The 12,126-nt window shown below is 38.1% G+C and overlaps 1 protein-coding gene across 1 annotated transcript; it reads right to left on the bottom strand.

The window, feature by feature from the left end:
* Nucleotides 1–1,697: 1,697 nt before the first annotated feature.
* Nucleotides 1,698–11,911, bottom strand: LOC142526589 (putative magnesium transporter NIPA2). The gene is made up of 9 exons (XM_075631085.1): nt 11,365–11,911; nt 11,106–11,249; nt 10,442–10,498; nt 9,950–10,040; nt 9,705–9,865; nt 9,183–9,310; nt 8,913–9,050; nt 8,245–8,337; nt 1,698–2,081 (listed from the first exon to the last, which is right to left on the bottom strand). The coding sequence occupies exons 2-9, from the start codon at nt 11,230–11,232 to the stop codon at nt 1,920–1,922; spliced, it is 957 nt and encodes a 318-aa protein (XP_075487200.1). The 5' UTR covers nt 11,233–11,249; nt 11,365–11,911; the 3' UTR covers nt 1,698–1,919.
* Between the last annotated feature and the right edge of the window lie 215 nt (nt 11,912–12,126).

Genomic DNA, 12,126 nt, shown 5'->3' with positions numbered 1-12,126 from the left:
TTTAAAGCAAAGATTAATATTTTATTTCAGGCATTAATGAAAGCTTGGTCATGCTGGGCTGTGAGTGGAAATTTTCTGTTTAATATTATGTTCTAATAATCAAATTCGATTATATTAAATTCACTTCAAAATCAAAATTTGAAGCAATGCACATGAATTCATAGATGATCACACATTGCTACAAAGACAACACAAAAGAATTACTAAAAATGGACACAACTATTCCAAAATTCAAAAGTCGGCAGAAAAACTCAGGACAGGTAACAACTACAAAAGAGGACATAACTAGTTGAGACGATTACTTCGGGAGTAGCTCTTGGATAGTGAATTCCGGTGGAGAGTAGCATCCGTCGATTGCCATCAATCACCAACGCCCTACTGTCATTGAATGGTTCGAAATACCCACCAGCTACTGTCGATATTTGCACAGCAAACCCCCAAAAAACCCACCGAATCTGGTTCCCATAATTCGCAGTTGTTAAGAAGACAGAATGTGCTGTGTAAACAACAAACACCGAGATAACAAGAAACGGCAGGGAAATTTAGGGAAAACGGAGTCCATTCTGAAGTATTTAAAAAAAATTATCCATTAGTCAATTTATTTAAATGTACTTTATTTTAAGTCTAAATATATCATTAAATTTGATTATATATATACATTTACTTTAAACACGTAATTCATTCTCATCAGTCGACTCAACCTAAATCCTCTCCGTCGACCCCTTTTTCATTTTCTTTCCGACTACAATTCTCAGCACAAATCGACGCAATGACTAATAATAATCTGATAATATTAACGTTTATTTCGATTTATTTTTTATTTTCATTGGTCAATCGACTGATTGAAGAAAAAAATTTCTCAAACGTGAGTCGACCAAACTTAAATCGACCATCTATTCACTCTTGAATCTATCCAAGACCCAACAATGATCGACCAAAATTAAACAATGGTCGACCATTGCTTTGGTCAAAGACCAAAGCTTTTTGACCAAAAGCTTTGGTCGACCAATTGGCTTTGGTCGACACTGTTGATCGACCAAAGTTCTTTGGTCAACCAACAATTGGTCGACCATTGATGGTCTACATTGTTGATTGTTGGGTCTACTCATCATAGTCGATTAAATTGATTTTGGGTCGATATATCTCGATTTGGGGAAAAAAAAACTCGTAAATTTTAATTGGGGGAAGATGTGTGTCGACATAGAAGAAAAAAAAGGGGAGAATTAATTAAGTTAAAGAGTTTAATTGCAGTTAACGTAATAATCAGAAGTCAACTCCTTGTTTCTTAAAAAAAAAGTCAGAGTCCTTATTTTTTAAATACTTTATATCTCACTCCTACTTTTTTAACTGACCCACGCTCCGACAGCAATAATAATTAATGAACCAGTGGAAGTGGGTGTCACACTTGCCTTTTACGGCACGTGCAGATTTGTCTCCTCGACTTCTAATGGCCTCATGTGTGGATGGACCCAGGCCCATTTATAATCATTTCGTTCTCTCTCAAATGGAAAAACGTAAACCTCATTATTTTAAACAAATTCGATTAAAATTTATTTTTAGTTATCTCAAGCAAATTAATAAATAAAGTGATAAAGATTTTGAAAAAAAACAAAAGGAAAATAATCGCTGAATTTTTTAAAATAATCTAAATATTTCTTATATATTATTATGTTTGACATTATTATATATAATAGTGTGAGCATGCGAAACAATATTTTCTTGGCATCTGATAGGTAGAATATGTTTTGAAGGCAGTCTATACAATCCTTTTCCAGTATACAAAGAAATTAGGAAAACTTGTTTCCCCTTTTCCATTTGCACTAGTTAATACACAACTTCAACTATTCCTTGCAGCAACAGACTTTAGATCTAACCAGTATATAGGCCATTAAAGTGTATTATTAACTTATTCTGTGCAGCTAGGCACCTTGTTCTCTGTTTGAGGGATGAAATCCTGGGGATGATGAGCTTGGAGAACCTCCCATGTCTTTTGTTTTGTGAAGAAGCAAAGTTCCACAGAGGATCGTCACGAAACCACAGAGTTCAGTCATAATCTGTGATGCATTTTGTGAATCCCATTCCTGAATCAGAGGAAATAAAGATATGTTTAAGGGTTGACGTAAGTAAACTGTCATGGATCCATTAGAAGTCCTTGTTTGTGTGCAGTGTTTTAAATAGCGGTCGAAGCGACTGCTTAGCCCTCGACCGCCTTTGTCTAAGGCGGTCCAAGGCTATCCGGCAGGCAAACAGCCGAGGCGGTTAATGATTAAAAGTCCTAGTCAACTGTCTAAGTCAAATAATTGTTGGACTTATAAAGGCTTATTGGGCTTGTTCTTTGAATGAGAAATTGGACAAGGCCTAGTAGATGGCAAGTGGGAAATGTCCCACATTGGAAAATGAACATAGCATTGGTGAGTTTATATAGTGTTATACTTTATGGAGGTGTAACAATGATTGGTCAAGAGGCTCTCTCTCGCGCGCACAGGCGCAGGGGGGGTGCAAATCATGGGCCCGATTTGCAGTGGAAAAAGGCTTGACTTGTGTGCAAGCGTACGAGCGCGACCTAGGTGCGTTTCAGATGGCCAGCCGTAACTAGTCCATATGAGTGCCTACAAATAGAGGCAGCCTCGAGTCTTTCAGAAATACCAACACACTCTCCTACTTTCTGTTATTTCGACGCATTGCTTGTTCTGTTGTCTCGGCTGCTGCTCCTTCCACCGGCTGCTGCTCTTTTCTCGTTCTGTCTCGTGATAAAGTTCAGGTACATTTCAGTTCGCCTTTGTGGTCTCTCGTGCTAAGGTACTGCTGGTTGTTCCGTTGTATCCTGGGAAACAGACATCCAAGTTCATCCTCGAAGCACGCCGGAGGGGACGAATCTGTTTTAAGGACACTGTATTACATACAGGCCTCGATTTGCTTTACTTTTGCATTGTGCTCCTGTTTAGTTCGTGATACTAGCTCGCTGTTTTTTAAGTCCCTCTCTGCTTGTGCATACGTTTTGTGTAACAATCTTAAAACAGATTACTTATAACGAGTTTTGTTTCAGATATGGCTACTGAAACTAACGTGCAAAGGGAAACTGTTCATGTTGTCCCTCCTCAAGTTGTCCCTCATGGTACCCCACGTGCTGCTGCGGTCGCTGTTCCAGCAAGTCACGGTGAAAAACCCGAGAAGTTTACTGGCGTGGACTTCAAAAGGTGGCAGCAGAAGATGCTATTTTATTTGACGATGCTGAACTTGGCCAGATTCCTCACTGAGGATGCTCCTAAACTCAACGAGGGTGAGGGAGATGTTGAATCTGTTAGTGCGGTTGAGGCATGGAATCATTCTGATTTCTTATGCCGAAACTATGTACTAAACGGATTGGCAGATTCGCTCTACAACGTGTTTTGCGAAAAGAAAACGGCTAAAGAGCTGTGGGAATCCCTAGACAGAAAGTACAAAACCGAGGATGCCGGGGCCAAGAAGTTTCTTGTTGGTCGCTTTCTGGACTTTAAAATGGTGGATTCAAAGCCGGTTATCAGTCAAGTTCAAGAACTACAAGTGATTCTTCACGAGATTCACGGTGAGGGGATGACTTGTGAGCGAATCATTCCACGTGGCTGCTATTGTTGAGAAACTACCACCAGCTTGGAAGGATTTCAAGAATTACTCGAAGCACAAAAGAAAGGAGATGAATGTTGAAGAGCTCATTGTTCGACTTCGTATTGAGGAAGACAACAAGAGTTCGGAAAGAAGATTGTTCTCTCCTGTTGCTGCTAAGGCAAATGTTGTCGAGCATGGTCAAAGCTCGAAAAAGAGACCATTCTCCTCCTCCAACAGAAAGTTGAACATGGGACCCAAAGGAGGCGTGTCAAAGAAGAAGTTCTCGGGAAAATGCTATAATTGTGATGGCATGGGTCACAAGGCATCTGATTGTAAGAAGCCGAAGAGAAACCGAGAGGCGAATGTGGTAGAGAACATATCTCAAGAGGTTTCAAATATGAATCTCTGTGCTGTAATATCAGAGGTTAATCTGGTGGGTTCGAATCCAAGAGAGTGGTGGATCGACACGGGTGCCACTCGCCATGTTTGCTCGGATAAGGAGATGTTTGCAACTCTTGAGGAATCTGAGAATGGGGAAAAGCTGTTCATGGGAAATTCCGCCACTTCTGAAATCAAGGGTCAAGGAAAAGTTATCCTAAAGATGACATCGGGAAAAGAACTGACTTTGAACAATGTGTTGTATGTACCTGACATCCGCAAGAACTTGGTGTCCGGGTCGCTTCTTAACAAGCATGGTTTCCGCATTGTGTTTGAGTCAGATAAGGTGGTTTTGTCTAAAAGTGGAATGTTTGTTGGCAAAGGTTATGTTTGTAATGGTTTGTTCAAACTAAATGTAATGGCTATTAAGCCCGTGATGAAAAAAGTTAATACTTTTGCTTATTTGCTTGAGTCTTCTTGTTTATGGCATGGTAAACTTGGACACGTTAATTACGATACAATTCGTAGACTAATTAACATGAAAAGCATTCCTGCATTCCAAATTGATAAACAACACAAATGTGAAACTTGTGTTGAGGCAAAACTAACAAGATCATCTTTTCGAACTATTGAACGAAATAATGAACCACTTGATATAATTCACAGTGATGTATGTGATTTAAAAGGTGTACAAACTCGTGGTGGAAATAAATACTTCATTACTTTTGTTGACGATAGCACAAAATTTTGTTATGTGTATCTCCTCAAAAGTAAGGATGAAGCTATTGACAAATTTATCCAATATAAGAGTGAAGTTGAGAATCAACTTAGCAAGAAAATTAAGGTGTTAAGAAGTGATCGTGGAGGTGAATATGAATCACCGTTTGCTGAGTTTTGTGCTCAACATGGTATCAAACACGAAAGAACTGCACCTTATTCTCCTCAGCAAAATGGCATTGCAGAGAGAAAGAATCGCACATTGAAGGAAATGATGAATGCGTTGTTATTAAGTTCTGGTTTACCACAGAACTTGTGAGGGGAAGCTGTTCTAACAGCTAATTACCTTTTAAACAAGGTACCCCGAAAGAAGTTAGATAAAAGTCCATATGAGTTATGGAAAGGTAGAAGTCCTTCCTACCAATATCTGCGAGTGTGGGGGACTAGAAATCCTTTGGTCCGGATTTCATCACTTTCATAATGGAAAGTGAACCTCAAAGCTTCAAGGAAGCAATTAGTTCATCTGAGGGACCTCTATGGAAAGAGACTATCAATTCCGAAATGGAATCCATTTTACAAAACCATACGTGGGAATTAGTAGATCTTCCTCCGGGAAGCAAACCACTAGGCTGTAAATGGGTTTTCAAAAGGAAAATGAAATCAGATGGAACCATAGATAAGTATAAAGCCAGATTGATAATTAAAGGTTACCATCAACGTGAAGGGCTTGATTACTTTGACACATATTCTCCTGTATCGAGAATAACCTCTATTCGTGTGATACTTGCGATTGCCGCATTGCGGAATCTTGAAGTACACCAAATGGACGTAAAGACAACCTTTCTAAATGGAGATTTAGAAGAGGAAATTTACATGGAACAACCTGAGGGATTTTCTGCGACTGGGCAAGGAAATAAGGTATGTAAATTGGTGAAGTCTCTGTATGGCTTAAAACAAGCACCAAAGCAATGACACGAAAAATTTGATAAGGCCATGATGGAAAGTGGATTTAAATTCAGTGAATGTGACAAATGTGTATACATAAAGAACACTGAAATGGGATATGTCATTTTATGTCTTTACGTAGATGACATACTTATCATTGGAAGTAATGATAAGATGATCAAATCCACCAAGAAGTTATTGAACTCAAGATTTGACATGAAAGATTTGGGCTTAGCCGATGTAATCCTTGGAATTAAAATCCATAGAACATCAGAAGGGCTAATCCTAAGTCAGTCACATTATGTTGACAAAATACTTGAGAAATTCAATAACAATGACTCTGCATTAGCTAGAACCCCGATAGATACCAGTCAGCATCTATCAAAGAATCGAGGTGAAAGTATGTCTCAATTAGAATACTCTCGAGTCATTGGAAGTCTGATGTACTTAATGAGTTGTACAAGACCAGACATAGCCTATGCAATAAGCAAATTGAGTAGATTCACGAGTAATCCAGGAGTTGAACACTGGAAAGCAATTATCAGATTGCTAAGATACTTAAGGTACACTCGTGATCATGGGCTGTACTATACAAGATATCCTGCTGTTATTGAAGGATACAGTGATGCGAATTGGATATCTGATATGAAAGATTCAAAATCTACAAGTGGATTTATATTCACTTTAGGAGGTGCAGCAATTGCGTGGAAGTCTTCTAAACAAACTGTAATAGCCAGATCCACGATGGAATCTGAGTTCATAGCCCTTGACAAGTGTGGTGAAGAGGCTGAATGGCTGCGTCATTTTTTAGAAGATGTTCCAGGATGGGAAAAACCTGTGCCGGCTATATGCATACATTGTGAGCCAATCTGCGATTGGTAGGGCACAAAATAATATGTATAATGGTAAGTCTAGGCATATACGTCGTAGACATAATACCATTAGACAACTACTCTCAACAGGAGTTATCTTTGTTGACTATGTAAAGTCAAAGGATAATATAGCGGATCCGCTAACCAAAGGGTTAAACAGAGAGTTAGTTGCGAAAATGTCAAGGGGAATGGGGCTCAAGCCTATAGAATAAATTGGTGTGAAGGAAAACCCAACCTACGCTGACTGGAGATCCCAAGAACTAGGTTCAATGGGACAACATAATCGCACTAATTTGGAGAATCACTGTGGGGGTTATCCCTAGTCCATTCCTACTATGAAACAGTGAATGTTGAGGATAAGCTTACGGCTTTTAATGATTCTGACGAGAAGCAATATAGAATCACCTATGTGAGAGAGAAGTGGGGCCGCTTCGAAAGAATTGCAGGGCTCAATTCTAGACCCTCTTGCAGAACCAGGAATGTGTTCATGGCCAAAACGAACACAATCATGAGAACTGAATAGTATTAGGAAGAGTCTTGTGTGAAGTATATCTTAACTCACACAAACGGCTGTACAGTTCAAAGACATCATGTCTACTGTCAACCAGTGAATTATTATGCTTTCACAAGGGAAGGTTCAAAGGGTAATACATACCTATCCTATGCAAAATTCAACTGTTGAACTTTATCACGAAAATCGTTGAATATCTTTCAATTTTCATTCATGTGGGGGATTGTTGGACTTATAAAGGCTTATTGGGCTTGTTCTTTGAATGAGAAATTGGACAAGGCCTAGTAGATGGCAAGTGGGAAATGTCCCACATTGGAAAATGAACATAGCATTGGTGGGTTTATATAGTGTTACACTTTATGGAGGTGTAACAATGATTGGTCAAGAGGCTCTCTCTCGCGCGCACAGGCGCAGGAGGGGTGCAAATCATGGGCCCGATTTGCAGTGGAAAAAGGCTTGACTTGTGTGCAAGCGTACGAGCGCGATCCTGGGTGCGTCGAATGTCGGACCGATCAAGGCAAAATTTCCCACCAAGGTTCACCTGGCTTTTGCTATTTTTATTTTCGAAAATTGGAATTATGGACCAAGACCTTTGGTATTTCAGCTGACCCTTGATGTTGTAACTGAAATGACCTTTGGTGCTCCAGCTGCTGACTTTTGGTGCTCCAGCTGCTGACCTTTGGCCTTTCAGATAGCCAGCTGTAACTGTCCATATGAGTGCCTATAAATAGAGGCAGCCTCGAGCCTTTCAGAAATACCAACACAGTCTCCTACTTTCTGTTATTTCGACGCTTTGCTTGTTCTGTTGTCTCGGCTGCTGCTCCTTCCACCGGCTGCTGCTCTTTTCTCGTTCCGTCTCGTGATAAAGTTCAGGTACATTTCAGTTCGCCTTTGTGGTATCTCGTGCTAAGGTACTGCTGGTTGTTCCGTTGTATCCTGGGAAACAGACGTCCAAGTTCATCCTCGAAGCACGCCGGAGGGGACGAATCTGTTTTAAGGACACTGTATTACATACAGGCCTCGGTTTGCTTTACTTTTGCATTGTGCTCCTGTTTAGTTCGTGATACTAGCTCGCTGTTTTTTAAGTCCCTCTCTGTTTGTGCATACGTTTTGTGTAACAATAATTTTACTCCGATGGAATCTTTTGTGTAATGTTGCTTAAGCCCCCACACATCTCCCACCAAAACCGCAAACATTGAAAAGTGAATAAGAAAGCAAAGTAGAAATTGGTATCACCTTAAACATTATGATACTGGCTAAAATAGTTAGTGTGGTGAACATGACATAATACACCGGGGAAACAACAGCAGTATTAAAGGTGTCCAGTGCCTGCAAATTTAGAACCAAGTATTTCAGGTATGAAAGTTAGGAGAACAAAAAAATTGCATACAACCTCATGACGAATGAAAAATAACATTTCTTTTTCTTCTAATTTGAGTTAAGAAAAAAAGTAGAGACAATAGATCCAGACTAACATGATCATCATTCCCATAAGAAGATTACACATTTCGGACAAGCTCTTGCTTTAGATATAGTTCTTATAGAGAAGTTTGCAATCTATTACAAGGTAGAATCAAAAATTGAAACTTCTGTAATTCTTTGAGTGGCTCATTTTTTAAATCATCCATCTAAATGATTCACTTGAAAATTTTGAAAAAACTAGATAGATACAAAGTTAAGTTATTGAAAGTATAAAGCCAAAGATGAGCCACGAAAAAAAAAACCCAAATGTCCTGAACCTCTAATTTTCATAACACATACTGATCTTTGCACAAGTACCAGACATCTATGTCAAAGTGCCCATTTTAAGTAAGTGTTATAAAGCTGTAATACCACAAAAAATCATATTGATTTCGACATTATTAAATGAACGGAACACATTGCTAAATGATTAACAAACATACCTTGTTAAGATATATCAGCTGCATAACACAGAAAACAATAACAAGAATCGTAAAAAACCAAGTGACGAAGTATATAAACTGATTTGATCCAGAAAATGACAGCTTTAGAGCAAGTCCAACTGCTTTGACACCCATAACCTACAGATGAAAAAGGTGAATGGAACGAATATAGAATAATATATTTTTTCCCAGATGATATCATATATTTCCCAGATGATATCGAGATATCACTTGGGCTGATAAGGAGCATCACAGGAAACAGAAACTGACCGTAAGTGAACCCATGAGCGAACAGATTCCAATGTATACAACCATATGTGTTTGTCCATAGCGAGGCACACACCAGAAAATTAAAATGACAACAAGAACCAACACTATGAAAGTGTAGATAATAAAGCCTGTTGATCAGATATTTGATTCAGTGGTGATTCCAGAAGATTTAGAAGGTTCCACCAAATGGACGTACAAAATAACGTACACAAGAAAAACATTTTCATCAAAGAAAGTTTATTCATATAAGATAGATGAAACATAAAGAATTTATTGTGAAAGAGCCCATTGAGGATTAAATCATGTTTTTCAGAGACTAAACTAGTTACTATCGGTATTTTAGGGCAATCATCGACTTTCTTCGACCTTCAATGAGAAAACATTCCTAGCTTATTTCACAGCACAAATCTGAAAGTTGAAATATCCGTGTGCAAATTAGATCATCATGCATAAATATTCTAAGACCGTGGTTTTGGGACTTTAGAAACAAGTCAAGTCAAATCAAGAAACACCACTGGTTACCTGGTTCAGTTGCTAGGTACCATACTTGCATGACGGATTCAAAATCCTTCTCTAATGGGGCATGTAAGACAATGGTGACAGAACCCACCAAGCAAAGAACACAACCAACAACCCCAAACATATGCAAGCTTTCATCCAATATAAAATGAGCTAATACTGCACTGCATTGGGAATTATTTAAGTAGTTAAATCATCATATAATATAAATAGGCTGTATAAGAGCTTTTGATTATCAATGGCCACACCTGAAAATGATACTTAAAGCTCCCAAGGGAGTGACGAGAGTGGCTGGTGCATATGCATAGGCAGCAAAATTTGCACCCTCGCCAACAAGCACTGTAGATACATGTAGAATTGAATTAAGACGATTATGAAAAAATGCTATCTATTGTGTGATGAACTCAGAAATCATAAATGAATGTTTATTCATACAGAAATCCACTTAACTCTAAACTTTTGTAGGATTTGAAACAACGTCAAACCTAAGAATTAATTTAGACTAGACAGCATATATGTATGAGAATGAAAAACTATGATAAAGCTGTATAGAAAGTAGAAACCTAACGAGTCTCGTAAAAATTTACATATTAACACCAACTAAAAACAACAACCGCATTCAATTACATGACATTGGTAAAAAATTAATAAATATCCAAGCGAAGCCAAACAGTCAGCCATGAATTTCAAAATTCCTAAATGGATGAGCAGGAAAAAGTTCAGTGAAGTTTATTTCTTACTTGTAAGCATACCAGCCCACCACCATGGTTCCAGCAGATACGAGTATCCTCCCTTGCCTGATTAAAAAGTGTACTTTGTCAACATCGAGCTATATTATTAAATAATAATCGAAGAAAGAACAGTCCAAAGGAGAGCACGGACTTTAACCAATACCCCCAGGTAAAGAATAAGTTTTGAAAAAAGTCATTTTGGTACAGCAATCACAAAATTTACATGTTTTATATCAAAATCTTAGCACCACATTAACCATGCATTTCCATAACCGAGATAGACTTCAATTTCCCCGTGATGGATCTACCCTCTCCGACTTTTATGTACTAAAAAATGCATCCAAAGATTCTTATGTTTGCATAGTAGTGTTTGGTTTAAGACTCCTTTGCAACAATAAGTCATTAAACTCAATCATTCATATGTGGCAATTTGGTTTGCCAAAGCATGGGATTGTTCAATCAAAACAATATCGAGCCAGCAGATGCTCCTCCTTCGATCTTCCGAATTATATTCCCCTAATTGAACTCATTAAACCACTTAGTTTTCTTTCCTCTGATTCTAATTTCATGCGAACACAAAAGTTACTAGATGATTAACACTTTTAATAATAAATATAAAAAATATATTAAAAAAGAAGAAGATAGAACTGCATAAATGTATGAACAAACTAACTTGCTCGAGTTCCAGAAGCCCCTGCCCTTTTTAGGCCCTTTTTCTTTATGATGAAACTAGACCCAATGAAGATACTTGAAGAAATTGCCAAAGCAAGTCCCCTGACATTATCAGATATACCTCCCATTGATTCAGATGGAATCCCTGCATTCAAAAACCCAATATATCTATCACCCGGAAAACTAAATGCCCATTTAAACTTGTAAAAAAACCAAAATAAAGGAAAGATTAAAAGAATATAATAACAAACTCAAATAACCTCTTAGGAAACGTGGGTGGGCAACAGGCTAAACTTGTAAAACAAGAGTATCAAAATCAAAATAAATATTTTTCATCTTTCCAGATAAAGAAATAAAACATTTTGAAAACATCATATTTTTTTTCATTTTTTTGGAAAATTGTTCAGCCTCCCTCCGTCCTCTCTGTGTATCCCAACCTTTCTTCAATAAAGATATCCTCTTATGGAATGGCAGAAATCTGAAGATGGGTTCGCCCTCTCTATATTCTGATTTTTCTGGAAAATGGAAAACAAGAAAAATCAGATATGCATGTATATCTTATGACAGAATACGTTGGAATCTGATAATGGCAACATAATTCTATCTTCTTTCGATTTTCTTCGATCCAGAAAGCACGTGACAGATTATGATACAGAGTTTCAAAATCCGACCCCGTCGTTCTCTCTCTTCTTCGAAAATGGGGGAAAAGAGAGAGGGGACGAGGAGGGAGAGAGATAAGGTTCGGGGGGCAGTGAGCAAATGACAGCAAACGGTATGTCCGTTTCCTCCGAATCCCGCGTTCAAATTTAACTCCACAGATCCCATGATTTTCTTGAAATCTTGCTGAATCCACGTGTCACGCATACAACCCACCAAGAACCTTCATAAATGCAAACAGAATCATTCCTTTGGAATTTATATTGAACTTGAAGTTGGTTGACATGAAAAACATCTTTGTTTGAATTGAATTGGAGAATTTGATTTCGACATTTATAATTATTATTCAAATTATATAATTTGGT

Source organism: Primulina tabacum, chromosome 15 (genome assembly GCF_025594145.1).
Source record: "Primulina tabacum isolate GXHZ01 chromosome 15, ASM2559414v2, whole genome shotgun sequence".
NCBI classification, from domain to species: Eukaryota; Viridiplantae; Streptophyta; class Magnoliopsida; order Lamiales; family Gesneriaceae; genus Primulina; species Primulina tabacum.
This window is presented reverse-complemented; position numbering and strand designations above follow the sequence as displayed.

Coding starts and splice junctions, on each gene's coding strand:
- LOC142526589 (XM_075631085.1), bottom strand. CDS start 11,232: ATGGGAGGTATATCTGATAATGTCAGGGGACTTGCTTTGGCAATTTCT. Junction 10,041..10,441: donor GTGGGCTGGTATGCTTACAA/GTAAGAAATAAA, acceptor ATGTATCTACAG/TGCTTGTTGGCGAGGGTGCA. Junction 8,338..8,912: donor AGCTGATATATCTTAACAAG/GTATGTTTGTTA, acceptor CTAAATTTGCAG/GCACTGGACACCTTTAATAC.